This window comes from Penicillium canescens (genome assembly GCF_028828765.1).
Source record: "Penicillium canescens strain IBT 15451 chromosome Unknown utg000011l_segment0_segment0, whole genome shotgun sequence".
NCBI classification, from domain to species: Eukaryota; Fungi; Ascomycota; class Eurotiomycetes; order Eurotiales; family Aspergillaceae; genus Penicillium; species Penicillium canescens.
This window is the reverse complement of record NW_026703973.1, coordinates 132,326-155,204: the sequence shown is the minus strand read 5'-3', so window position 1 is coordinate 155,204 and position 22,879 is coordinate 132,326. Positions and strand designations below refer to the sequence as shown.

Genomic DNA, 22,879 nt, shown 5'->3' with positions numbered 1-22,879 from the left:
TATTCACAAAAGAACAAAAACAATTGAGACGATTCAGCGGGCAAATACGATCAATTGTTGTCTATAAACTGCCCTTTGTTCTCCAGTCAGAATTGCGTTAAATAGAAATTCGCTGGTTGCCCAATCACGTGACCCAAACAAATCGAGCTCCGGCGCTCTTCTTTCTCGGACAGCTCCCCCTCAGCTTTCTACTTTCAACTTTCATTCCCCGGGCTATGCGACCTGGATCTGTCGCTTTTCCCCTTCAGTCCTGTTAGTTCCATTCCGCTCGTCCATCAACGCCCTCTCAACGCGCTCGCTTCAGCCCATACTTTTTTTTTGCGGAACCAGATCGCGCCTTTCAATTGCCCACCATGACTTCTCTCTTCGGAGCGCCCGCCCAGAACACCGGCAGTAGCCTGTTTGGCAACACTGCGAACAAGTCACCCTTCGGTGGTACGACAACCGGTGCCCAATCCACCGCTACGGGAATGTTCGGGCAACAGAATCAGCAGCAAGGATCGCTCGGCGGTTCAACATTCGGCGCCAGTACTACACCTCAGACACAACAATCAGGAGGCTTGTTCGGGAATGTACAGAAGCCCCAGAACAGCCTACTTGGCGGAAGTACCTTCGGGCAGCCGCAGCAGCAGCAACAGCCGCAGCAACAGAGCAGCGTATTCGGAACGTCGCTTGGACAGAAACCACAAGGCTCTCTCTTTGGTGGCAACACTCAACAGGCAACTGGCCTCGGAGGTGGATCGCTCCTGGGCAACCAGCAGCAACAAGCGCAGCAACCACAGCAATCGCAATTCGGCCAAACTACCATGGCTACTCCACAGGGCCAGCAACAGCAGCCTCCTCTGTCATCAAGCCTATGGTCTCCCGGCCGTGCGATCACCGGAGGTGAGCATTTTCTACTCTTTACCCCCATGGCAGATACTAATCCATTCAACTAGTGCACCGGACCGTTCCCATGCAGATCGCAATTGTCAAGGACAAGTGGGATCCCCCCAGTCAATCCTCGCCATTCCGAGCATATCTCTATAACAATGTCGGCGAGGAGGCCGCACCTTTCTACCAACCGGGCCCCGAGGATGATCATACAAAGTGGGAGGAAGCTTTGCGCAAGCGCCCCGGTCCGGGGTATGTCCCTGTACTTGTGAAGGGCTTCTGGGAGCTCGGCAAGCGCGCCCAGCGACAAAGAGACTTCCTTACCATGATGCAATCGCGCCTGCATGAGATCAACAACTGCCTGACTGAGCTTCTTGCGAAGCATGACCTCAACCTGTCCATTAAGATCGCCGACGCCCGTCGGAAGCATATTATTCTCAGCAAACGGTGCCTCGCCCTTGCTGCCAAGACACAGATCCTCCGCAACCGAGGCTACGCCATGGATGAGGCAGAAGAGGAGCTGAAGAAGAAGCTGACCCAGCTGGAACGTTCTGTCTTTGACCCGTCGATCAATGGTCGTGCCGAAGAGATCTGGGCCCGTATGCTGGCCATTCATGAGCACTCCAAGCGACTGCAGGCGGAGTTGGATCGTGCTGGCGTGAGCGTGACACCCGCTGAAGACGATATCGATGAGCAGACTTTGAAGACAGCGAAGAAGGTTCGTTACCTCATGTGCATGCTATTGAAACCGCCTACTGACTATCTTAGATTCTCGATGACTACCACTCCCAGATTCAGCATCTCCAGAAGGAAATGGAGTCTATCAAGAAGGACTTTGAAGAAGCGAAGAGCGCGAACGGAAACTGATTACTTTCTTTCAGCTCAGCTGCCATTCAAGTCTCAAGTTCATCTGTTTCTATTCATCTTGACGGTTATGGGAGTACTGGCGTTCTAGGGGACCGGACCATTGTAATGCATACTTGAATACGATCTCATTTGCCATACCTTCTTGCCAACCCCTTTCCCATGAAAAATTATCTTGCAATTTCTAGTTTGTTCTATATCCGACAAAACACAGAAAACACCAAGCATGTAAAATAGTAATACAAGTCCCAACTGCAAACCAAATCCAAAGGTATTGATGAGCCAGAGCTATCCATAGTTTAGACATATGTGGTCCATCATAACCAACTTGGAATATCGCCACGTTGGGAGAAAACCTTCATCTCACTCAAGGTGACCGCGCGAAATCATAGCCAGGGATTGAGCCAGCTCGGGGGAGAAACGAAGGGCGACGGATCAACCGCTTAGAGGAACTTGCGGACGAAGTCGACGGCGAAGGGAGCTATTATTTGACAAGTATGTTAGTTCCAGGGCACTCATCAACATGTGTCTTTTTATGTTCTCTCAGGCTGTTTGCTCAGAAACTTCAGTGACGTCCACGGGTGGACTCGGAGGCTCGACTTACACAGGTAGAGGAGGAAACCACCGGCGAGAACCATCTGGACAGTCTGGCTGGCCTCAATCTCACCAGCCTGTAAAATATGTTAATATCGTCCAGGACCGATCTCACGATGTGCTAACCTTGATATCTTCCTTGGAGATCTGTTCTTGACCTTAAGATATGTTAGTTAAACTGTAGCTTGAAAGACAGAGATCAAGCATACCTGGGGCAAACATTATGAATAGAGATGGGAGAAGATGTGGAAGAGTAGATGTTGAGGTGATGAGTTGAGAGTTGCGCAGGAGAAAGAAATCACGGGAGCACAGACCATCTCATCTTCTCTTTTGCCTTCACACTTGACTGCCACCCCTCTCTATTCTTCACTTCTATCTCGATCTTCGTGCGTATTGCTGTTTTCTTCTTCATATATCGATATTTCTCACCACATAATATCGCTCTCGGATTTTCGCGCCCCTACAGCAAGGCGTTGAGATCGGACAACGTACCGTGACTTGGGTCACGATACATCCCCTAACTGAACTCTCACCTTTGCAACCTTTCATACCACAATGTCCGCCTCCCCTGAGCACCAAGCGGCTGTGTCCGCTGCTTCCCCCGAACGCGAAGTTCCCGAGAAAGTCGCATCCCCGATTGCCGGTGACGACGAAGTGGATGCCAGACCGGCGGAACCTGCTGCTGAATTTGAGGACAATGCGGAGGATCCTGTCGAGCAAAGCGGAGACGACGAAGATGACGATGAGAAGCTTTCAGACGACGAGTCGATCCTGTCCGAGGTCGACGAGGCACAATTCGAGAACTTCGACCCCGAGAACGTGGACGTTGAAGACCGCCCACAGCTTGCTATCGACGAGGAAAACCTGAAGCTAATTGGTCGCCACAAGCGCAAGCGCACTGAGGGTGATGAGAGTCGGCCGCGCCGAAAGGAGGGTCGTCGGGAGAAGAAGAGCCGTCGTGCTGCCGATGCGGATGGAGAGGAGGGTGGCTCGTCCCGCCGACGTGAGCGCAAGAAGCGCGAAGAGCAACCTGATACTGACGAGGAGACTCTTGATCCGGAGACCCGTACGTTTGCCGATTACTAGCTACTGGCTCTCCATTGGGCTCAATCTATGGTGATACTAACAGCCTATGTCTTATAGGACGTCGCCGAGCTCTTGATCGTGCTATGGACCAGGCAATGAAGAAACCCGCTAAGAGACGATTCCGCAAGCAAGATGGCATTGTATGTGCTATACTCCACCTTAGCCTTCATCATACTGACTATACAAGGATTTGGAATCTATGGCCGATGCCGAAATCGAGGAAATGCGCAAGCGCATGACACACGCCGCTCAGATGGATGCGATCAGTCGCCAAGAAGGAAAGCCCGCCATGCACAAGCTCAAGCTTCTCCCCGAAGTTACCATGCTCCTCAATCGCAACCAGTACATCAATGCCTTGGTTGATCCCGAAATCAACCTGTTGGAAGCCGTGCGGTTCTTCCTTGAACCCTTGGACGATGGAGCCATGCCTGCCTATAATATCCAGCGCGACCTACTGACCTGTCTCACCAAGCTACCCATCAACAAGGATGCTCTTATCGCCAGTGGAATCGGAAAAGTGATTGTCTTCTACACCAAGAGCAAGCGCACCGAGCGCCGCATCAAGGAAGTGGCAGAGAAGTTGCTGGCAGAATGGACTCGGCCTATCCTACAGCGCAGCGATGATTACTCGAAGCGTGTCTTCCAGCAGGCCGATTACGATCCTACGTATGTTACTTGCCATGCACCGTTTGCGCGCCTTTTACTAACAGTTGTATAGGAAGGTTGTCAAGCGCACAGTTCCCACAGCCGAGGTCGTCGCTGCTGAAGCTCGCGCCCGTGAGATGCTTCCTCCTCGTCTTGCCAACCGTGCTCGTGTCGACCGCACCCAAGTCAGCTACACCGTGGTTCCGCGCCAGACATCCGTACGCGAGAGTCAGTTTGCGCGCCCCCTAGGTGCCAGTGGCGAGGACCGTTTCCGTAAGATGCAAGCCCGACAAGTGGCAGCTAAGAAAGCCTCTCGCCGGTAAGGGCGGTATGCTCACTTTGTAATATTCCAGGCTCAGGCCACATGTATCGAGAATTTTTCGCGGTGTTTGGGCGTTCGGGATTGATCGGGGATCAGGGATTTGACTACAACCCCAGCATAAGCCAGATATCAGGAAACCAAGGCCAATTACAACAAAGCTGTCAGCAATCTCACACCTTAAATCTAAATAAAGTGCCTCTCCAACAATATTGTCCGGTATCTCCCATATCAAATTGAACGGCAAATCCGAGGCCGAACTTCGACCGGAGCCAATCGCCGGGAAAAAGAGCAGATCCCGTCACACACGTCATTCCGGCCTTTGCGGAATTCCACTTATATCTTACGACTTTCATCTCTTTTCATCTACACTCACACATCGTACACAGGCACAATGAAGCTCCTAACTAAGGAAGAAGAAGATGCGCACTATCGGTACGACAATCATTTGCCAAAATATAATCCATACTAACCAATTCTCCCAGCTCCGTCGTCAAAGGTGGCACCATCGGCGGTCTCACCGGTCTAGCTGGAGGTGTAGCAGGTGTCCTCCTGGCCTCGCGCCGCTTCCACACAATCCGCAACCTGACCGTGCCTATGAAGTCTTTTCTGGTAACGTCATCGGGTACTTTCGTCGGAATCATCGCCGCCGACCACGCCTCCCGCGATTTCGAAGCCAAGAACAACGCCGAGCGCCAATGGTACGATACCCGTGAAGAGCGTCTGCGCGCCGAGGAAATTCGCGGCCTCAGCTTCACCGATCGCGCTGCTGCTTTCGCTCGCCGTGAGAAGTATAAGATCATCAGCGCCACCTGGGTTGCCTCCATGGTTGGCTCGTTCGTGCTCGTCAGTCGTAACCCTGGTCTTACCGGACAGCAGAAGCTTGTTCAGGCTCGTGTCTATGCCCAGGGTCTGACTCTCGGTGTGCTGTGTGCTTCGGCTGCTTTTGAGATTTCCGATCAGCGCCGTGGTCGTGGTATTCTTGACTCGAAGAAGCAGAAGGGTGCTAAGGTTGAAGAGGTCGAGTCTCCTTCTCACCCGGCTTCAAGTAGCCAAGATAGTGACCTCTGGAAGGACATGGTTGCTGCTGAAGAACAACGCTTGAGCAAGAAGCACCAGGATCTCTATGAGCACCATGAGAAGCAGCAGGCCAAGCCTGGTGCTCAGGAGAAGAAGGCTGAGTCCAAGCCCGCCGAGGAAGAGTCAAAGTCCGATGACAGTGATGATGAGAAGAAGGACGCCGAGTCAGAGAAGAAGAACTAAACTTGCTCTGATGTGGTCCTGTCTGATTGTTGATTACTCCCACTCGTTGATTGCGGTCCATGGAACTTCGCTATCCACCGCTCTTCCACTTATGTCTCTCGGGAGCCTTATACGCTCCTTTGAACAACAAAGATTGATGACGAGAGGGGGCGGTGATATTTTCGAGAACACTGGCGCAGGTGGCCTCTCATTGTTTGGTCATCATCGCCTGTACATAGTTTCGCATTTCTTTCTGGCGTTTTCTTATTCGTGTCTAAAGGGTTCACGCAGCCTTAAAAGTGACATTTGTTTGATAATGTCCACATGTATGATACTTCTTAAAGATTATATTCTGAATCTTATTCTCTGCTCCATTGATTCACTCGATTTGTACAATGTACAATTCAGGTAGCACGAAATAAGTATAGTAGATATCGGTCATGATATGGTGACATGGGTATAGGAGCCTAATACGGGCATTGTAACATTAAATAAACAGGAAACCAGAGCCCCAGGATAAATCACAGACATCCTAGCCAAGATATGTCTCAGGGAATAAGATTAAAAAGTTTCATCCTCCAGCCGTTCCATACGACGGATCACGCTTGGGCTCTGATCGTCATCAAAGTCATCTGTAATGTCACCAGCTCCCGCAGTAGCGAGCAAATCAGTAACAATGCGCTTAGAAGCTTCCTTGGCTAGAACATAAAGTTAGCTTTATACCAGAAAAGGACAGAATCTCAAAATGTCTTACCAGGAGTCCTCATGAGTCGACTTTGAGGAATATGAAATTGCATCGTCTTTGGCGGACTGGGTCCAAGATCATCATCGTCATAATCCAGGTCATCATCGCTATCCCACATGGCCGACTTGCCTGCAGACTTCTTGGCAGGTGTCAACACGCTCGTGCCAGGTTTAGGAATCCCGCGCATGCGATTGCTGCTTGTCCGTCTCTTGCGGTTCGTGCCCGGGGTATCGAAACCCTTGATAGGAGAGGAGAAGATCTCCGAGTGAAGCTGAGGCACCTCGGGTTCCGGGCTGGAAATCGGGGAGTCGTCATATCCATATCGGGAGGTAGACTCGGCAGGCTTCGGGGTGATGTTGAACTTGGATCGGGTATTTGTGCCTCCGCCGACGTTACGGAATCCCTTTCCAAGGGGTGTAGCTTGCACTCGGTAAGTCTTGTCGAGCATTTGGTGCAGGACCGGGTCTGAAGTCTTCTGGTATCGACGGTCTTGGGTGGTTGGCTGGCGAACGGAAGACGCAGGGGGGATGAACGGCGATGACATCGGGGTGTTGGCAGACACGCCGCGCGGGAAAAATGGCTGTCGGCCTGGGGTGGATGGGAGAGTTGACGAGTCTTGGGTATGGAACGGGGCTTCTGACTCATTGACTTGTTTCCTCAGGTTCTCGTAGGATGAGGAGTAGTCCATGGAGGATGTCGTGATATCGTCATCGGCCGGATGATGTTGGGTCTGAGCGCGTGGAGTGCTGTGGGAGGAGATTGCAAGATCCGTCAGATCCAGATCACCTCCATGATCATGGCGTGGGGTGCCAAGGCGCTGAGAAGAGGGCGACTCTTGTGATATCGTCTCATCCAGGCTGGTGCTCTGGGTTATGTCGGCGGACAGTTCCTCCTCCGTAGCTGTAGGCTCCTGCACGGTGTCTTCATTATTGTTACGTTCCTCGTAGCCGGACAGAGATACGTTGGCACTAGCTTCGAAGAATTGCTTCCAGAACTGAGGCGGAGTCAGTAAATGTGAGGCTGGTTGATATACTCTCCGGAGATCTGCTCACCTTGGAACCCTCCCAGACATCCCGGGAATGCTCTGTGTATTGTTCCACAAGAGGTAAAATACTCGTAGTAACAATCCGATGAGCTTGGCTGAAGTTGTGGTCGATCTCTGCAAGACATCGGGGTAAGTGCTTTGTTTGTTTACTTTTTGTGTTTTGACGTACCTTGGAGCGTCAGGGTGATAGATTGTTCCAACTTCTCGAGTTCTTCGGTGAGGGACAAAGGCCGCTGGGCCTGAGAAGGTCGAGACATGGCCGTGAAAGAACAACTGAGCTTGGAATGGAAGCTGAATAGAAGCTCAAGTCACGTCGACGCGGGGAACCCAAAGCGGTGTGTGAGGGCTTCAGGATAAGGGCTGGGTGGGGTCATGTGGCAGGATAAGCAGGCTTCAGAGCATCAGAGCATCAGAGCGTCAGAGCGCCATCATCTCTTCTCTTCTTCACTATCCAGGTGGGATTACTTGAGGGATAGTTGAGAGTCGTCATGCCAGCACCGCTTGCAAAAGGTACAGGCTTCTGCTTTCCTGGTTTTTGACCTTCCGGATCATCCGGACTCTTATCAGCCCTATACTAACCTCAGCAGGTATCATAATTACTGTCTCTGTTCTCGTCGCAGCAGGCATCGCCGTATACGAGTCTCCGCAGTTTAAGCAATGGGTGACTACCTCGCGGCGCAAGATTGCCTTAGCTCTGCACAACCTCGGTGATGAGATCCAACCACGAGAGTTGAGCAGGGAGGACATATCTATGACCGAGGAAGTTGGAGAGGTCGCCGAAGAACGCAGACGAATTGCTCGTGCGGAGATTATGCGACGAAGTACGCTTATGGAATCACGGCGCAAGGCCCAGTCAGACCAATCTCTTGGTAGCTTTGACAAACTCGTCGACAGCGATGGCAACCTGCGCACACCTAAAGACAATGCCTCTGGTGCCCATTCCAGCATAGAAGCTGGCGCTAGCTCGACTGGAGTCGATATCGGTACCTCGGGCGCTTTCCGACGAGGAGATAAACAGGCCCAGGTTGACTCTTCTAACATAGACCGAGATCGGCTGCATCTCGACATTCCTTCAGCTCCTGCTTCAAACGATCCGTCGGAGTCTATTGTTCAATTTACGCCTACTTCCGAAGCACTTGATCATGATAGTCTCTTTGACCCTTTCTCGCCCAGCTCACCCCAATCCACCTCTGGCTCCTCTGGCTCGAGCCATACAGAAGACCTCCAGCAGGTGTACTATGCTCACCCTCATTCTGCAGTCAACAGTACTTACCAGCATGATCTACTTGCCGACTTAGATGGACTCGGTCATGGAGATGCTCAGTCTGCCCATGATGTCTCGGCTGCCCCCTCTACAACTGGAACATTTAGCCACATCGGAGGATTCATCGATGAAACCTCGGATGGTACTCTTAGTGACCTTGGCGGGCGATCGGTTGGCGGCGCAGCTACTCCTGCAAGCTGGTCTGAGGTTGGAAGTGTAATTAGCAGCGAGGATGCCGGTCATCAACAGTTGCTATGACGGGATTGGGACATTATGGGAACGGATGGATTATCTAATGGCGTGAGCTGACTTGGTTAGACATGGATTTGCTATGGTTGGAGTATGGCTCGACTTATTTATGGCTGCTCTTCTATTTGATTTGATGATTCTGCTGATTTAATACAATACTTTGCCCGTAGAGGCAATTCAGTGAGCAGAGTAACCGCTTTAGGGCTAAGTATGCAATATTTTTGGATTATCGACCCTGCGTGCTCTAAGTTAGGAGTTGCGGATATGCCAGGTGGAGTTCACTCTTCCCTGGATATACCCGTCATAGACCCTGAGTACTGCTTCACATGTCATCACCCCCATTTAATTTGTTCCTGCCCTCCAAATATTCCAGGAAAATATAAAATGGAGCCTGCGTTTGATGAGGTGCAGTCCTTTCAGGACGCAGATCGCGGTTTTATTGATCGTCTTGATCCATGTATCATCAAAGACGGCTCAGGTCGAGTCGTCTGGGATAATGAGATCTACAACTTCCTGTCTGAGCCTGTCCCAGAAACTGCCAGCCCGAAATTATGGCGACAGGCTCAACTTGTTGCCAGACAAGGTCTTTACAAGGTTGTTGATGGCATTTACCAGATCAGAGGCTTCGATCTCTCCAATATGACGGTGATTGAGGGGACCAAAGGGATCATTGTGATCGATCCTCTTACTTCGGCAGAGTGTGCAAAGGCTGCCCTTGAGCTTTATCGCAAGAACCGTGGTGGCAACAAAGCCGTGAAAGGCATGCTCTACACGCACTCTCACGCTGATCATTTTGGCGGAGCAGAGGGCATATTATCCAGAAGCGAGGCGACTCAAGTTCCAGTAATTGCTCCTCATGGGTTCCTCGAGCATGCTGTCAGTGAAAACATCTTCGCAGGCAATGCCATGGCTCGCAGAGCTGGATACATGTATGGAAACGAATTGCCCAAAGGTCCCCGGGGCCAGATCAGTGCCGGACTCGGTGCAACTGTCTCCTCAGGCACCACTACCATCGTCCCACCAAATATCAATGTTACTCACACGGGTCAGACTGAGATTATCGATGGCGTGGAACTAATCTTCCAAGTTACGCCTGGGACAGAGGCCCCGGCTGAGATGAACTTCTTCCTCCCTCAATTCCAGACGATGTGCATGGCCGAGAACGCCACTCAATGCCTCCACAATATTTCGACTCTTCGAGGGGCAGCTGTCAGAGATGCGCTTGCGTGGTCATCTTACTTGGATGAGTCAATCTCACTTTATTCAGAGAAAACAGAAGTTGCATTCGCTTCGCATCATTGGCCGACATGGGGAAAAGAGAGGGTATGCACCTATCTCACTCAGCAACGGGACCTCTATGCCTTTTTGCATGACCAGACAGTCCGTTTGATGAACCAGGGACTCACTGGTATTGAGATCGCCGAAGACTTCACGCTCCCACCAAAACTCCAGACGGCTTGGCATACACAAGGCTTCTACGGCTCAGTCAGTCACAACGTCAAGGCAATCTATCAACGCTATATGACCTGGTTTGACGGTAATCCATCTCATTTGTGGGAGCACCCACCAGTTGAATCTGCGAGACGCTACGTTGATTGCATGGGTGGCGCTGAAGAAGTCATTAAGAAGGCTCAAGGGTACATGAAGCAAGGAGACCTACGCTTTGCGGCCACACTTCTGAATCACGTTGTCTTCTCCGATACAGAGAACAAAGTCGGGAAAATTATGCTGGCTTCAACATACGAAAGACTCGGCTTCGGCTCTGAGAACGGCCCGTGGCGCAACTTTTACCTGTCTGGTGCTGGTGAGCTACGCGGTCAAACCCTTCATAAGAATCTACTCTCCGACCAGATGGAGATGCTAAAGGCTCTGTCTCTTCATCAGCTCTTTGCTTCCATTGCTGTGCGAGTCGACGGTTATAAAGCACAGGCACGTGATTTTATGATCGATTTGTATGTGACTGATATAAAGGAGAAATGCCGGCTCATTGTCAGCAATGGGACTTTGATCCATCGGACTGGGTTGAAACTGGGAGAGCCACAGTTTGGTACGGCAGACTACTCATGCTCGATGTCCCATTCTCAGCTGTTGCTGTTGTTAGCCACGGGAGATTTTGGAGGCATAGAGAGTGAATCCGGAGATCGTTCATACTTTGCGAAGTTGTTGTCTCTCATTGTGAGTTTTGATGAGGAGTTCAACATTGTTGTACCATGATTTTCAACAAACGGAATGTGCAAGTCATATTCTTCTTCTGGACTGTAGAACTTATGCATGCAAATTAACCTCCAGGAAGATACTTCCCATATCCGTGCTCTAATTCGGTGATATTACGCTCCTACACTCAAAGGACTCAAATATTTATACGTTACAAAAATCAAAGTAAATGAGAAGGGAAGAGAAAGGTAAAAAGTATTTCCAACAGCAGGAATAAGTAGGTAAAAAGCGTCTAATTATATATGGTCTATTTATCAACACAGGTCACTTCTATATTCATTTGTTCTGTTTCTTCAAATCGCTCGCTGCCTCCGCTCCAATGCAATGATTGGTGTCTTTCTGCCTTTGCTTAAGGCGAAGAAGTCTAATAAAGGATGAAAATGCAAATACAAAAATTGAAGGGGGAAATGAGAAAGGGATCAGAAAGCAGAGTATCACTGGGAGTACCAAATTTGGCAAAAGCTGGATTACACCCTGTAGGTTGAATGTGTAGGTTGAATATTGGGAAGATGCTAGCCCCAGGCTATATGGCCTATCATGATCCGCGGGGATCACTCATTCGGAGCGCGCACTCTTCGTCTTCTTGCTTCTGAGCTTCATCATCAAGAAGACCAGGGCATAAGAGGAAATGCAGAAAAGGGCCGTAATGCCAGTCTGGACAATAACATCAGTAAGTGAAACAGGTGTAGCCGACGGAGTACTCACGTCTCTCCAAGAATAGTATTTTTCCCGAATATTGAATGTTTTCGCGTAGTCTGCACCCTGAGAGAATTGACAGAACGAACATGTTCCAGTGGAGCTTGTGTCGAGCAGGTAGCCAGTCTGCGTTGCGAGGAAATCGGCCATGTAGTCACCGCAAGTCTGCCCTGAAGGTGCGGTAAATTTCACGAACTCTGAAGCCTCGCATTTGACCTTGACATCCCAGATTACTGGACCGAAAAGACCACCAACCAGATAGGTGAAAGGGTCTAAGTAGTAAATCCAGTAGCGCCAGAATGGCTGCATAGATGAGTACGGGACGACCACACCACAGAAACTGACAAGGCCAGCACCAATGAGAACTGGGTTCATGACGGCAGCGAAATACTCATTCGGTGCATAGGCCGCAATTGCCTGTCCGATCGAGGTATAGAGGAACTCGTAGACTATTTTCTTGTTAGTGCCAATCGGCATTTGAATACAGTGGCACTCACAAATCATCTGAAGATAAACCTGACCGGAAATACTCGCTGTGGCAGGAAATCCCGCGGTGAAGTACCAGCACAAGAAATATAGCGTGGCACAAATAATCAAGTAAGGAATCTCGGTGATCGTCTGCGCTCCAATGAAGGCAATCCAACTATAGGTTTTGGACTATATGGAGATATCATCAGCTTTGGACATATCACAACATCGACCGAGGTGCTCACCTTTTTCTCTCGGGTTTCAAAAATGTCTCGGTTGTGCAAGAAAAACGGTTGCATCTGGTTAATACAGCCAGGGGCAACAAAGATGAAATTGAAAATGGCAAAAAGCCTGAGCTGAAGGGCGAAGGTGCCATCTCCAATTTTCCAAAAGGTGAAGCCGCTGAAAAGCGCGGCGAAAATGTGAAGAATGATCTTGTTCCACATGTAGTCCTGTAGATAGTTTAGTTCGAGTCCTTTCTTGTAGGATGCTTTTGTGGCAACATACAGGTGACCGCCAGATATGGACGCTGAGGCGCTTGGAGACCTCCATGAATTGGAACCAGTGAGAGGTGGCATAGTCGGATGTATCTTCAACATAATTCGCGGCGGCTTTGCTCGACGCATTGAGTGCGTCCAATTGGGCGAGTGCCTTTTCGCGCTCCTCTGATTTGTTCCAAACATCGACCCAATCCGTATTGTCAGTGGCGCTTCCTTGGACAACTTCAATGATGTGTTCGGCAGGGTTGGCGTCCGGTGGGCATGGTGCTCCGTTTTTGGCGAAGTATTCAAGAATCTTGTGTGATTCCTTGCCTGTCTCTCCGAAGTATGTCATTTTTCCACCCTTCGCCAATAATAGAAGACCGTCGAACGCATCGAATAGCACCGCAGAAGGTTGATGAATAGTACACTAGATAAGTTAATACCCGCAAGATGCCTGGTTATGTATGTGTGTCTTACCAGAACAGCTTGCCCTCCATCGACCAAACGGCGGAGGAAACGCAGAATATTGAACGCACTTTGTCCATCAAGACCGGAAGTAGGCTCATCCAAAAACAACAATGTAGGCTTTGCGACAAGTTCGACACCAAGCGTAACACGTTTCCTCTGCTCAATACTGAGGCCAGCACCGGGCACTATGTGCACGTTAGTATTTAAACTCATGGCTTTGTAAACTCAAGCAGACTTACCTCCAATCAGAGCGTCACTGATGTCCCTCAGTTCCAGAAGGTCAATGATATGGTCAACATAAGCAATTTTCTCTTCATATGGCACGGTAGATGGTTGGCGAAGAGTGGCCGAGAAGCGCAGAGCCTCCTGGACAGTAGCGGTTTCGAGGTGTACATCCATCTGCTCACAGTATCCTGTCGTTCGCTGGAAACTTATTCCGACAGGCCGACCATCAATCAAGACTGATCCAATAATCTCTCCGCTGTCCTTTCGTTGGGCCAGAACATCCAAGAGGGTCGTTTTGCCAGCACCAGACGCTCCCATTAAAGCAACCAAGTTTCCGGGTTGGACAAATCCAAAGACCTTGTTGAGAAGTTGCTTTTTCTCGCCGTGGAAGGGCACATGGTAGTCGAGATCCTTCCAAGTGAAGGTTGATTGCTTGACAGAGCCTAGGAGAGCACTTGGGTCTGCTAGTTCTCGTGGCTGCGAGGTCTCGTCATCTTGCTTCTTCTCACTGCCACGCTTGTAAAGTAGAACGGAAGAACCGCTTTGGTTGTTTCGTAATTCGAGGCCAGCGGAAGTCAAAAAGATGAAGAAAATCCAGAAACCAGCGAGAATTCCAAAGCTTCTCCAGATGTGATGGTAGGAGTAACTGTACTGCTCCTTGATGTATTTCGCGCCATCGATCATACCTTGGTCATCACTTCCAAGCACCGAGCATCCACGGTGTGGAGATGCCGAGCTTGAGTATCCAGCTCCATAAGGAATGTAATCTGGTTCGATACACTTCAAGGTCCTGCCAACGAACTCATTCGCCATCAAAGCCTCAAAAGCATATGCACCGGGATTGAGATAGAAGATCCATCGGAACCAGACGTGCATCTTTTGGAATGGAATAAGATAACCTGTTGATTGTAAGTCTCCTGTCCATCATGTTGATCAGTGGTATTCTTACCTCCATAAACAAAGAAGACCGTGGACAGCAGACCAGAGATCTTGGATGCATTTCCGAAGGTCTTGCACACAGCACCCACTGATCGGAACAGTTGAATAAAAGCCAGTGTCTGCATGATAACGATAATCCAGAATGTAAAGAACCTTCCGGCATCCATCTGCAGGGCAGCCATGAAATACAAGATCAACGAGAAGCAGGTAACTTGTATAACCACAACCGGAATATCAGTTATGGCGTTGGCGATGGCAAAGGCTGTCGGGCGATAGAATCCAAATCGTTTTTGGCGTGATAAAATCGGCCTCCCCATGTACGATCCTACCGTCTCAGACAGTGATTCAAGCAAGAAGTAAAGTACCGGGAAGAATAGAACGCCTGGTCTCAAGAAGATAGAACTACTGTCTTCTGCCAGGTTGTAGAACAAACTACCACACACAAGAGCCTGAATGATTGCAGAGCAGACCTTGACCATCTAAAATGTAGCAGTTAGCACTAATTCCCGAACCACCGTAGATATATCCCGACTTACCAGTGAAAATTTATCTCCCCACATAATTTGTAACTGCCTAACTGTGCAGGCGCCAATCTGTGACCAGAGTTTGGCTGTGTAAGGACTTGTTTTCCGCGGAATATGTTGTTTTCCCTTTTCACTGGCAACTGCCATTTCGAGGTCTTCGGTTTCATAAGTGAGCTTCTCCGGGGGGACAATAGCATCGAGCTGTTCCCTGTAGATGGCGCTGTTGTGGTAGCAGGACTCGAATTCCTCGGGGGTGTTTGGCACTTTGTCTTCGCAACCGGGTCGCACTGTGCGCTCAGTCGAGACGGTAACTGAAGTAAGGAAGTCGGCGATGTTGGCGCCCTTTGGGCAGATGAATCCAAGGTCTTCGAAGTATTGTCTCGCGAGACGACGAGAGCCGTAGTATGTGACCCGACCTTCAGCCAATACCAGGACCTTGTCGAACTGATCATAGATCCCGTTGCCAGCTTGGTAGGTGGTTGTGACGATAGTCTTGTCGTTACGATCGGCCTCGCGACGGAGCATCCGAGCAAATTCCACGGCTGATTTGGAATCCAAGCCTCGAGTAGGGTTGTCCCACATTTGGACAGGGCTCTGCATATAATTTAGTATCTATTAAAGCCGACTCGAAGCTCGTAGACTCACCTGTCCAGCCATGACTTCAGCCAACGAGACGCGCTTGCGTTCACCACCAGAAACACCTCGAATAAATTCGTTGCCAACCATGGTCTTCTTCGTATGTCCAATTCCGAGTGAATCCAGAATGCCATCACGATGGTCTTGGACAAAATCCTTACGGTTTCTCAAATGATCTGGACGTTCATCGGGAACTTTGTTGTGAAGAGCGAACTTGATTGTTCGGTTTACAGACAGCGATGCAAAATGAACATCATCTAGGAAAAAGAACGTTAGTACTGGGTTAAATATGGCTTCAACGGCAATTGAATACCTTCGTTGTTGAACATGATTTGCTGGCGATAGCTCTTTGCTTCTTTATGGTCCATAGCTCCATAGTTGGTGGTACCGGAGACCTCGTCGAAGCTATCACGGTCATTTGCGAGGACACGGAGGAGGGATGTGCATCCAGAGCCTGGACGTCCCAAAACAAGAAGCTATACAAGTTAGCACTTCATCTTATTGCCGTCAGGGATCTGAGTATTAAAAAGCATACCATTTCTCCAGGCTTGACTTGGCCTCCAATGTCCTTGAGAATGGTCTGAAAGATATGTAAGTATACACTCCTCTATTTGTGGAGGTAGCCCTACTCTTTTGGGGCGATCGCCGCGCTTGATCAGGCCTCCGAGTTGTCGCGGATCCACTTCAGACCATAGTGTACTTCCTAATGCGGCATCTGGTGCCGTTACTCGGACATTGAGGTCACGAAAAGTCACTGTCAGTCGCTTGCGAATCTGGCCTGGTCCGTTTTCCAGGTCGACTGGGGTTGCTGTGCCCGAAGATGGGGTTTCCATTACGGGCAGGAGATGCCAACTAAAATCGCGGCAGACTATTCAAGATCAATCTGAAGGTTGGTTCAGGTACGATTATAGAGGCGGAATTATCTCCGTATCTCAAGGAGGCGTCCAGGAACTCTTATATTGCAGATTTATTGGGTCTATACCTTGTAAATCCATAATGCCGAGAGGTGTGGATCTTCCCGGATCTAGATACGCATATCTTTAAAACGAGAACGGTACACGCCCGAGATGCCTTGAGGCGCCAGTTAGCCCTAGCAAATACCGTGTTAGCGTAAATATCGTATACCCGAGCTACTCGGATATATACTCTCGGAACCCCCCTAAAAGACCCACCCTAGCAATAATGACCTTTCATTGGTTCTAAGCCGATTTCCGTGGCTTCTAGAGCTCTGCAAGAAGGATCTGCTGGAACTACGGATATAGAAAACCAACGATTGGCCTTCACGGATGACGGATTCGGTGCCCATGGGTTCTTTTTTTAGGATAAAACAGGGGTAGACCCAGTAGATCATTTGTCATTCTCTTCATGCTCGGGTTTACGCCATCGACCGGGTTTTATTCCATCGTGAGTCACTGGTAGAACGCGCGAAGAAGATGTGGAGACGTAGGCGTACCCTATCAACATATTTGGTCCACTTCCATGGATTAGGGCAGCAGAGAAGTTCCCAAAATATTAAGGATAGCTGCTAAATGACGTTTGAAAAATCAAAAATTACCTAAACCCGGCCCAGCACCCCTCCCAATTAGCCGCTTTTTGTATGAAATGTTTCTTCATGTAAGGGGTTGTTTGGTCCAAAGTTCCTCAAAAGGTCGGTGCGTCATTGGACTGATATACAGAAAAGAACGCCTCAAGATCCATGGTGGAAAAGTCAAAGTCCCAGCCCATATCAGACTGCGTAAAATCAAGTAACTCCTCTCCAGATCCGCCAGATCCTCCCGTTTCTGGCATGTCAAGCTGTGGGAGATTCCAAGGTGACACCGGCAGATCTGGGCGATATCCAAAGGATGGATTTTGAGATAAAGCAGAGTCATTCAAGATTGAACTGTTAGTACGTTTGCGGAGAAGTCCTTGTTGTGTGGCTGTTGTCATTTCTGGCTGCGCGCTTTGTCCTCCGACTATCGACGGATATGAAGACCATCCGTATGTCGCGTTAACCTTGCAAAGTACGGTCTGAAGGGCTGATATTGTGCTTGTGACAGGATCCCCTGCGCGCATTGTGGCAAGATTTTGCATTGCAGCGTATACCCATGGTAGGTAGGTGGGTGCGACACTCGGATTATGAATAAATTCGTAAATGAGGGTGAAAGTAGAACTTCCTATAAAATAGCCGTGGTAACGAAGTTGCTATATCATGGTGAGTGGGAGGTATTGAAACGATTGACATTTCACTTACCCGAACCAGGTCATTGTGTCTGGAAGCTTCGCACAGATAATGAATTGTTTTCTGGGCAGCAGTGGTAGCATGGTTACAAGCTTCATTGAGCCAAGATGGCGTTTCTGTCGGGCGATTTGCGGTATTAGCCTTGGATCTGTTGAGTGACATTTTCAGGTCACGCTGCCAATGACCACGGAATATCAAAAACGGGCGGAATGTGAGAAGCATGGTATGATAGTATACTAAGTGATGTCAGATCAGTGCCACAATTCTGTCGGTATGTTTCTTACGGGTGGTGAATATCGTTTGCCGAACCCCAAGGGATCCCGTTTGGATACCAGAATCAAGACCAATCCCCAAAGCTTGTCTCATATGTGCTTCGTGGCGACGGAGGTCATCTGCTATTGTTCGTGCCACTTTCCACATATGCAACAAAGATTCATGCCGCTGACTATAGATTTCATCGGAGGTCCGAGTAATGGTTTTGCAGAGCTCTGCCAACAATCGAATGAAGGGATCTTGTGCCACGTCAATGGCGACGTCCTTCAGTGACAGAGACGAAGGGCGACCTGTATGAAAGCAAAACCAACTGTTCTTGTTGTATTAACGAGTGCTACTTGAACCACATATAGGTTATAATACGCACGTTTCGTAAGCGTAAAGAGACCAAAATGTGACTCGTCGTTCTTCAAGGTTTTCCGGCGATTGATCAATACCGTGGGGAACATCCTTGTGCATTCCAGCTGCCAAGGCCTTCCTAGAAGCTGTGCCGAGATGTAAGAATGCCGAATTGGGACGACCTTGTTCATTCTGGTAGTTGCCGTATTCAACCAGGGTATGTCAGCGCACGTGAAGGAACATAGAAGAAGGGTGACTTATCATGAGCAGTGACACCTGAATGGTTTGAAGATTGACTACATCATCAAATGGTGTCATTGAAGCCTTAACACGCTCAAACAGTATATCGCCCCAGGCAAAGTGATCCGTGCCAAGTGATGTACACGCCATGGCGAGCAAGATGATCCCCTGAGTGAGGGTATCTAAAGTGTTCGTGGGAGAAGAATGATATAGTCGGTCGAGACACTGCTCATACCATATTTTGGGACGATGTGGCATCATATGATATAGGGATGATAGAAATCTCGACATGAACAACTTGGCCAGGTCATAGGGCAGGAACATCACTGGGACATCCCCTATCCCGTTAGACTTGTTGATTTCATATGAATCGGGTGTCCCAAAGAAGATCCGCCGAAACGAGAACAGATCCAAGCCTGCTGAGGCTTCGACAACTCCCTCAGATGATTCAGGCTGGGCAGTCGGATGGGACACGAGATCTCTATAGACATGTTGCATTAGAGAAAAGTGAGAAGTCGGCCCATAGTACAGTTGCTACAAATGGTCAATTAAAGATACATTATCGATCATAATCATAAGGTTCATAGCACGTACCATTGAGCATGACGGAGAAGCCTGATGTGTTGCCGAGACACTCTTCGTGAAACCTTGCATGACAGTTGGTGTCCGCTGTGACGAGGATTGAGCCAAGCTCGGTTCTGGACGAGGTGAGTTCCTCGGACTGGAGTCTCTGAACTCATTTTTCTTGCGTCGATGCCGAATGTAGTCTCTGTATACACATTCTGTATTGCGCAATTGACAAGTTTCGCACCTGTTGGATTAGTACGAAGCAATGAAGCTATCCTAGGGCACTCACGGATTGGAGCCATTACACTTGATTTTGCGCTTGCGGCATTCTTGGCAAGCGCGAGGGATCCGCCAACCTGGAGGATGTTCCTCCATGTCTCAAAAGTTACTTTGAAGACATGCAGTTGTTTAATCCGAAGCTTTGATCCGGATATCCGGATGACATAAGGAGTCAGCTGACCAACATGACTCAGCAGACATCATTGACACTCCTGGATGTTTACAGTTAAGTTATTGAAAGGTATACGCAGGTCTGTGATCTGATTTGCAGCTCATCTAGGATGCCCTATATCGTCATTCCCCAGATCCTTCATCCGATCGGATCAGCTTCGGATCGGAAAATTTGACCTGCCAACTTTATTTAGCGAGTCGCCTCTCAACAGACCGCGGGTCGCGCAGCGCCCCCCTAATGGGTTCTTGGCATTTATGAGGCCTCGGCAAATCCAATGCCTCGAGATGGCACATTCTTGGATGTGGCTGGTCAGCATCAAGCCCTGGGAGGGCCGGGTGAGAGATTCGGCACTTAAAAGTCGGTTTGGGTCGGAAATCCCCAGATTCTGAGATGAGGATCCGAAAAGTCTGGGGAAGTCAGACCCAGTGTGGGGTACTTACCAAGTCTGCTTGTCATCGAAGGCTATGGCCAAGGGTGTTTTGGCCCGACTGATGCGTGTTAACTACTGGGAACCGCCATTATGATTGGACCTTCAGTTGTCGCGCCAAGGCCCCTGCTAACTTCACACACATGCCAGGCTTCATTCCTAACTCTTGGCAAACAGCGTATTGAGATTGGGACTTATGCAGGAAGAGCCGAAGAGCCAAGATTCGCACGGCTTTCCCCCGCAAACCCAGACTTCTTTCTCTCTTCGGCTCTTCCGATCGGCTTGCCATTCGAGCTATATAATAATGCCTGTCCTCTGCTGACCCTAGCTCCGTATCACCCGAAGCATTTCTCACTTCTACCCTCCTTACCCCAGACCCCGAGTCTGTTCATCACCTCGAACATGGCCAATGTCGAGACGGGCACTGTGCCGGTCAGCGACGAGAAGGCCCTCGCCAATCATAAGGAGAATATGATGGGGGATGTTGCCCATGATGCTGCGGAAAGGGGCCATCTGGCCACCGATGAATATGGTCAAGCTCTTGTGGAATTTGACAAGGCCGCCGAGTCACGATTGCGGCTGAAGATCGATCTGTACATCGTTCCAACAGTTGCTGTGATGTATCTGTTTTGCTTTATTGACCGAGCCAATATCGGTGCGCTGGCCATTCTCTCTCACTCGTGAGCCTACTAACCCCTGAATAGGAAATGCCAAGCTGGCTGGCTTCGACAAGGATCTTGGCCTCGTGGGCTATGATTACAACAAAGTGCTCTCGGTCTTCTTTATCTCGTATATTATCTTTGAAATCCCAAGTAATCTGATGTGCAAATGGGTCGGTCCGGGATGGTGGCTCCCGGCCATTACCCTTGGATTTGGTATTTGCTCTGTCGCGACGGCATTTGTGCATGATATTCACAGCGCATCTGGTGTCCGCTTCCTTTTGGGGTATGTCCGCCGAGACAAACACCGGTGCCATTGCTGACCTTTCGTAGCATTTTTGAGGCAGGATTGTTGCCTGGAATTGCATACTACCTCTCTCGCTGGTACAGACGAAGTGAACTTGCTTTCCGTCTGTCCTTGTACATTGTCATGGCTCCGCTGGCCGGAGCCTTCGGTGGTCTCCTGGCCTCGGGCATCCTGAAGCTCGATCATTTCGGCTCTCTCAAGACTTGGCGAATGATCTTCGCCATTGAGGGTATTATTACCATTGGAATTGGTGTCATTGCGTTCTTCACCTTGACCGACCGACCGGAGACAGCTCGGTGGCTTTCACAGGAAGAAAAAGATTTGGCAGTTGCCCGTGTCAAGTCCGAGCGCGTTGGCACGACGGAAGTCCTCGACAAGCTGGACGTAACCAAGACCCTGCGTGGTATTTTTAGTCCAGTGACCATCACCACGGCATTCATTTTCTTGTTGAACAATATCACTGTTCAGGGTCTTGGATTCTTTGCGCCCACCATTGTGAAGACCATCTATCCTCACGCCAGTGTGATTTCTCAGCAACTGCACACGGTTCCTCCGTATGTTGTCGGAGGCTTCTTCACCGTGTTGTTCCCCTTCCTCAGTTGGCGCTTCGACAATCGACTCATCTTCTTCATTATCAGTCCACCGCTGATGATGACTGGTAAGAACTGCCCCGCCAACCTCCGAAAGACATGTCTAATGGGAATAATATAGGTTATATAATGTTCCTCGCTAGCGAAGACAGCATGGTACGATATGGGGCCACATTTATCATCGCCAGCGGGGCTTTTGCCTTTGGTGCGCTATGTAATGCCCATGTTTCGGCGAATGTCGTATCCGATACGGCGCGATCATCGGCTATTGGCACGACCGTTATGTTTGGAAATGTGGGTGGCCTCATTAGCACATGGTCTTTCCTTCCCTCCGACGCTCCCAATTACCACATTGGAAATGGGCTCAACTTGGCAACCTCAAGCACGATCCTCCTGCTCGGTGCTTCCTTGTGGATGTACATGGCCTGGGACAATCGCCGCCGCGGGCGGGTGGATGTGGCCGGTGTCTTGGCGGGACTTTCGCGCAAACAGATTCAGGACCTCGACTGGCGCAATCCAGGATTCCGTTGGCGACCCTAGTTTCAGCCATTGTTGGACTCGGTACCGAATGTGCTATTATCCTCCGGTTCTCGGTGATGACCTGGCTTTGTTCTGGTGTTGGTGTTGTAAATATTTTCTACATAGATACCTGAATGGTATTCTTTAATTCCTATCAATGCCAAAATTGTTATTTGCATCATTTATGCACTCTCCCGTTCATTGACTTCATCTGCCCTATGCGACGATGTCACAGTCAATCAGACGCAAGGGCCGAGGAACGGACATGATTCTATTTCCTTGCAAGCCCAAGTTCCTGACATCGGCACCTGGCAGAGTTTAATATAAGATTCTGTGCCTCACCGAGAGTTCAAGACTAAGACTTCTCGGCACGGAAGTCTCCGGCTTTGCCCAGAAGGAGGGAGAGGGAGAGAGATAGAGTCAAGGGATCGGCAATGTCCATGCGCCATGCCAAGGACCGGTGTATCTTCCTAGAGTGGACTGGAGGGCCGCGAGCCAATCGAAGACTTCATATCTGTCAAGGAGACTCTCCAGGTTTTCGCCTTTTCGCCCCCGGACCAAATCTCGATGATAGTTTCGGACATTTTCCGAAAAAAGTCAAACATAACACGTGGAGACCCGGTACCTGGCCCTTGGCAGTCGAAATACCGACATTGACATGCAAGATGCAAGATGCCATACATACATGAAAAACACAGAAAACAAGAG

General features: G+C 49.6%; 10 protein-coding genes across 10 annotated transcripts; 6 read left to right on the top strand and 4 right to left on the bottom strand.

The window, feature by feature from the left end:
- The first annotated feature begins 110 nt into the window (after positions 1 to 110).
- N7446_012767 (putative nucleoporin) lies at positions 111 to 2,049 on the top strand. Its single transcript, XM_058521509.1, has 3 exons — positions 111 to 885; positions 939 to 1,591; positions 1,642 to 2,049. Exons 1-3 carry the CDS (start codon positions 354 to 356, stop codon positions 1,738 to 1,740), a joined length of 1,284 nt encoding a protein of 427 aa, XP_058364986.1. The 5' UTR covers positions 111 to 353; the 3' UTR covers positions 1,741 to 2,049.
- A 4-nt stretch (positions 2,050 to 2,053) lies between these two features.
- Positions 2,054 to 2,607, bottom strand: N7446_012766 (uncharacterized protein). The gene is made up of 4 exons (XM_058521508.1): positions 2,541 to 2,607; positions 2,458 to 2,489; positions 2,342 to 2,408; positions 2,054 to 2,218 (listed from the first exon to the last, which is right to left on the bottom strand). The coding sequence occupies exons 1-4, from the start codon at positions 2,551 to 2,553 to the stop codon at positions 2,181 to 2,183; spliced, it is 150 nt and encodes a 49-aa protein (XP_058364985.1). The 5' UTR covers positions 2,554 to 2,607; the 3' UTR covers positions 2,054 to 2,180.
- A 279-nt stretch (positions 2,608 to 2,886) lies between these two features.
- On the top strand, positions 2,887 to 4,385 carry N7446_012765 (transcription factor SPN1; the record flags this gene model as incomplete). The annotated part of the gene is made up of 4 exons (XM_058521507.1): positions 2,887 to 3,397; positions 3,475 to 3,557; positions 3,605 to 4,083; positions 4,136 to 4,385. The coding sequence occupies 4 exons, from the start codon at positions 2,887 to 2,889 to the stop codon at positions 4,383 to 4,385; spliced, it is 1,323 nt and encodes a 440-aa protein (XP_058364984.1).
- Positions 4,386 to 4,775: 390 nt separating this feature from the next.
- On the top strand, positions 4,776 to 5,644 carry N7446_012764 (HIG1 domain-containing protein; the record flags this gene model as incomplete). Its single annotated transcript, XM_058521506.1, has 2 exons — positions 4,776 to 4,816; positions 4,867 to 5,644. 2 exons carry the CDS (start codon positions 4,776 to 4,778, stop codon positions 5,642 to 5,644), a joined length of 819 nt encoding a protein of 272 aa, XP_058364983.1.
- A 540-nt stretch (positions 5,645 to 6,184) lies between these two features.
- On the bottom strand, positions 6,185 to 7,670 carry N7446_012763 (DASH complex subunit ASK1; the record flags this gene model as incomplete). The annotated part of the gene is made up of 4 exons (XM_058521505.1): positions 6,185 to 6,321; positions 6,378 to 7,362; positions 7,421 to 7,527; positions 7,583 to 7,670. The coding sequence occupies 4 exons, from the start codon at positions 7,668 to 7,670 to the stop codon at positions 6,185 to 6,187; spliced, it is 1,317 nt and encodes a 438-aa protein (XP_058364982.1).
- A 231-nt stretch (positions 7,671 to 7,901) lies between these two features.
- Positions 7,902 to 8,935, top strand: N7446_012762 (uncharacterized protein; the record flags this gene model as incomplete). Its single annotated transcript, XM_058521504.1, has 2 exons — positions 7,902 to 7,923; positions 8,001 to 8,935. The coding sequence occupies 2 exons, from the start codon at positions 7,902 to 7,904 to the stop codon at positions 8,933 to 8,935; spliced, it is 957 nt and encodes a 318-aa protein (XP_058364981.1).
- A 375-nt stretch (positions 8,936 to 9,310) lies between these two features.
- On the top strand, positions 9,311 to 11,140 carry N7446_012761 (alkyl/aryl-sulfatase; the record flags this gene model as incomplete). The annotated part of the gene is made up of 1 exon (XM_058521503.1): positions 9,311 to 11,140. The coding sequence occupies one exon, from the start codon at positions 9,311 to 9,313 to the stop codon at positions 11,138 to 11,140; it is 1,830 nt and encodes a 609-aa protein (XP_058364980.1).
- A 555-nt stretch (positions 11,141 to 11,695) lies between these two features.
- Positions 11,696 to 16,411, bottom strand: N7446_012760 (putative ABC multidrug transporter; the record flags this gene model as incomplete). The annotated part of the gene is made up of 13 exons (XM_058521502.1): positions 11,696 to 11,794; positions 11,846 to 12,285; positions 12,334 to 12,493; positions 12,550 to 12,756; positions 12,812 to 13,213; positions 13,264 to 13,439; positions 13,494 to 14,378; positions 14,429 to 14,897; positions 14,955 to 15,536; positions 15,588 to 15,835; positions 15,892 to 16,054; positions 16,114 to 16,158; positions 16,208 to 16,411. The coding sequence occupies 13 exons, from the start codon at positions 16,409 to 16,411 to the stop codon at positions 11,696 to 11,698; spliced, it is 4,080 nt and encodes a 1,359-aa protein (XP_058364979.1).
- A 796-nt stretch (positions 16,412 to 17,207) lies between these two features.
- Positions 17,208 to 19,589, bottom strand: N7446_012759 (fungal specific transcription factor domain-containing protein). Its single transcript, XM_058521501.1, has 7 exons — positions 19,508 to 19,589; positions 19,246 to 19,462; positions 18,643 to 19,185; positions 18,440 to 18,603; positions 18,084 to 18,382; positions 17,812 to 18,035; positions 17,208 to 17,762 (listed from the first exon to the last, which is right to left on the bottom strand). The coding sequence occupies exons 2-7, from the start codon at positions 19,303 to 19,305 to the stop codon at positions 17,220 to 17,222; spliced, it is 1,833 nt and encodes a 610-aa protein (XP_058364978.1). The 5' UTR covers positions 19,306 to 19,462; positions 19,508 to 19,589; the 3' UTR covers positions 17,208 to 17,219.
- A 600-nt stretch (positions 19,590 to 20,189) lies between these two features.
- On the top strand, positions 20,190 to 22,192 carry N7446_012758 (putative MFS transporter; the record flags this gene model as incomplete). Its single annotated transcript, XM_058521500.1, has 4 exons — positions 20,190 to 20,751; positions 20,801 to 21,041; positions 21,089 to 21,720; positions 21,774 to 22,192. 4 exons carry the CDS (start codon positions 20,190 to 20,192, stop codon positions 22,190 to 22,192), a joined length of 1,854 nt encoding a protein of 617 aa, XP_058364977.1.
- Between the last annotated feature and the right edge of the window lie 687 nt (positions 22,193 to 22,879).

Bases quoted from the DNA above. Each gene is read 5' to 3' on its own strand.
- N7446_012767 (XM_058521509.1), top strand. From the start codon at position 354: ATGACTTCTCTCTTCGGAGCGCCCGCCCAGAACACCGGCAGTAGCCTG. The intron at 886-938 runs GTGAGCATTTTC...CCATTCAACTAG, and splicing joins CGGCCGTGCGATCACCGGAG to TGCACCGGACCGTTCCCATG. The intron at 1,592-1,641 runs GTTCGTTACCTC...TGACTATCTTAG, and splicing joins CTTTGAAGACAGCGAAGAAG to ATTCTCGATGACTACCACTC.
- N7446_012766 (XM_058521508.1), bottom strand. The intron at 2,409-2,457 runs GTTAGCACATCG...CATATTTTACAG, and splicing joins TCTCCAAGGAAGATATCAAG to GCTGGTGAGATTGAGGCCAG. The intron at 2,219-2,341 runs GTAAGTCGAGCC...GTCAAATAATAG, and splicing joins TGGTTTCCTCCTCTACCTGT to CTCCCTTCGCCGTCGACTTC.
- N7446_012759 (XM_058521501.1), bottom strand. From the start codon at position 19,305: ATGCAAGGTTTCACGAAGAGTGTCTCGGCAACACATCAGGCTTCTCCG. The intron at 19,186-19,245 runs GTACGTGCTATG...GACCATTTGTAG, and splicing joins CTTCTCCGTCATGCTCAATG to CAACTGTACTATGGGCCGAC. The intron at 18,604-18,642 runs GTGCGCTGACAT...GGCAACTACCAG, and splicing joins CTTCTTCTATGTTCCTTCAC to AATGAACAAGGTCGTCCCAA.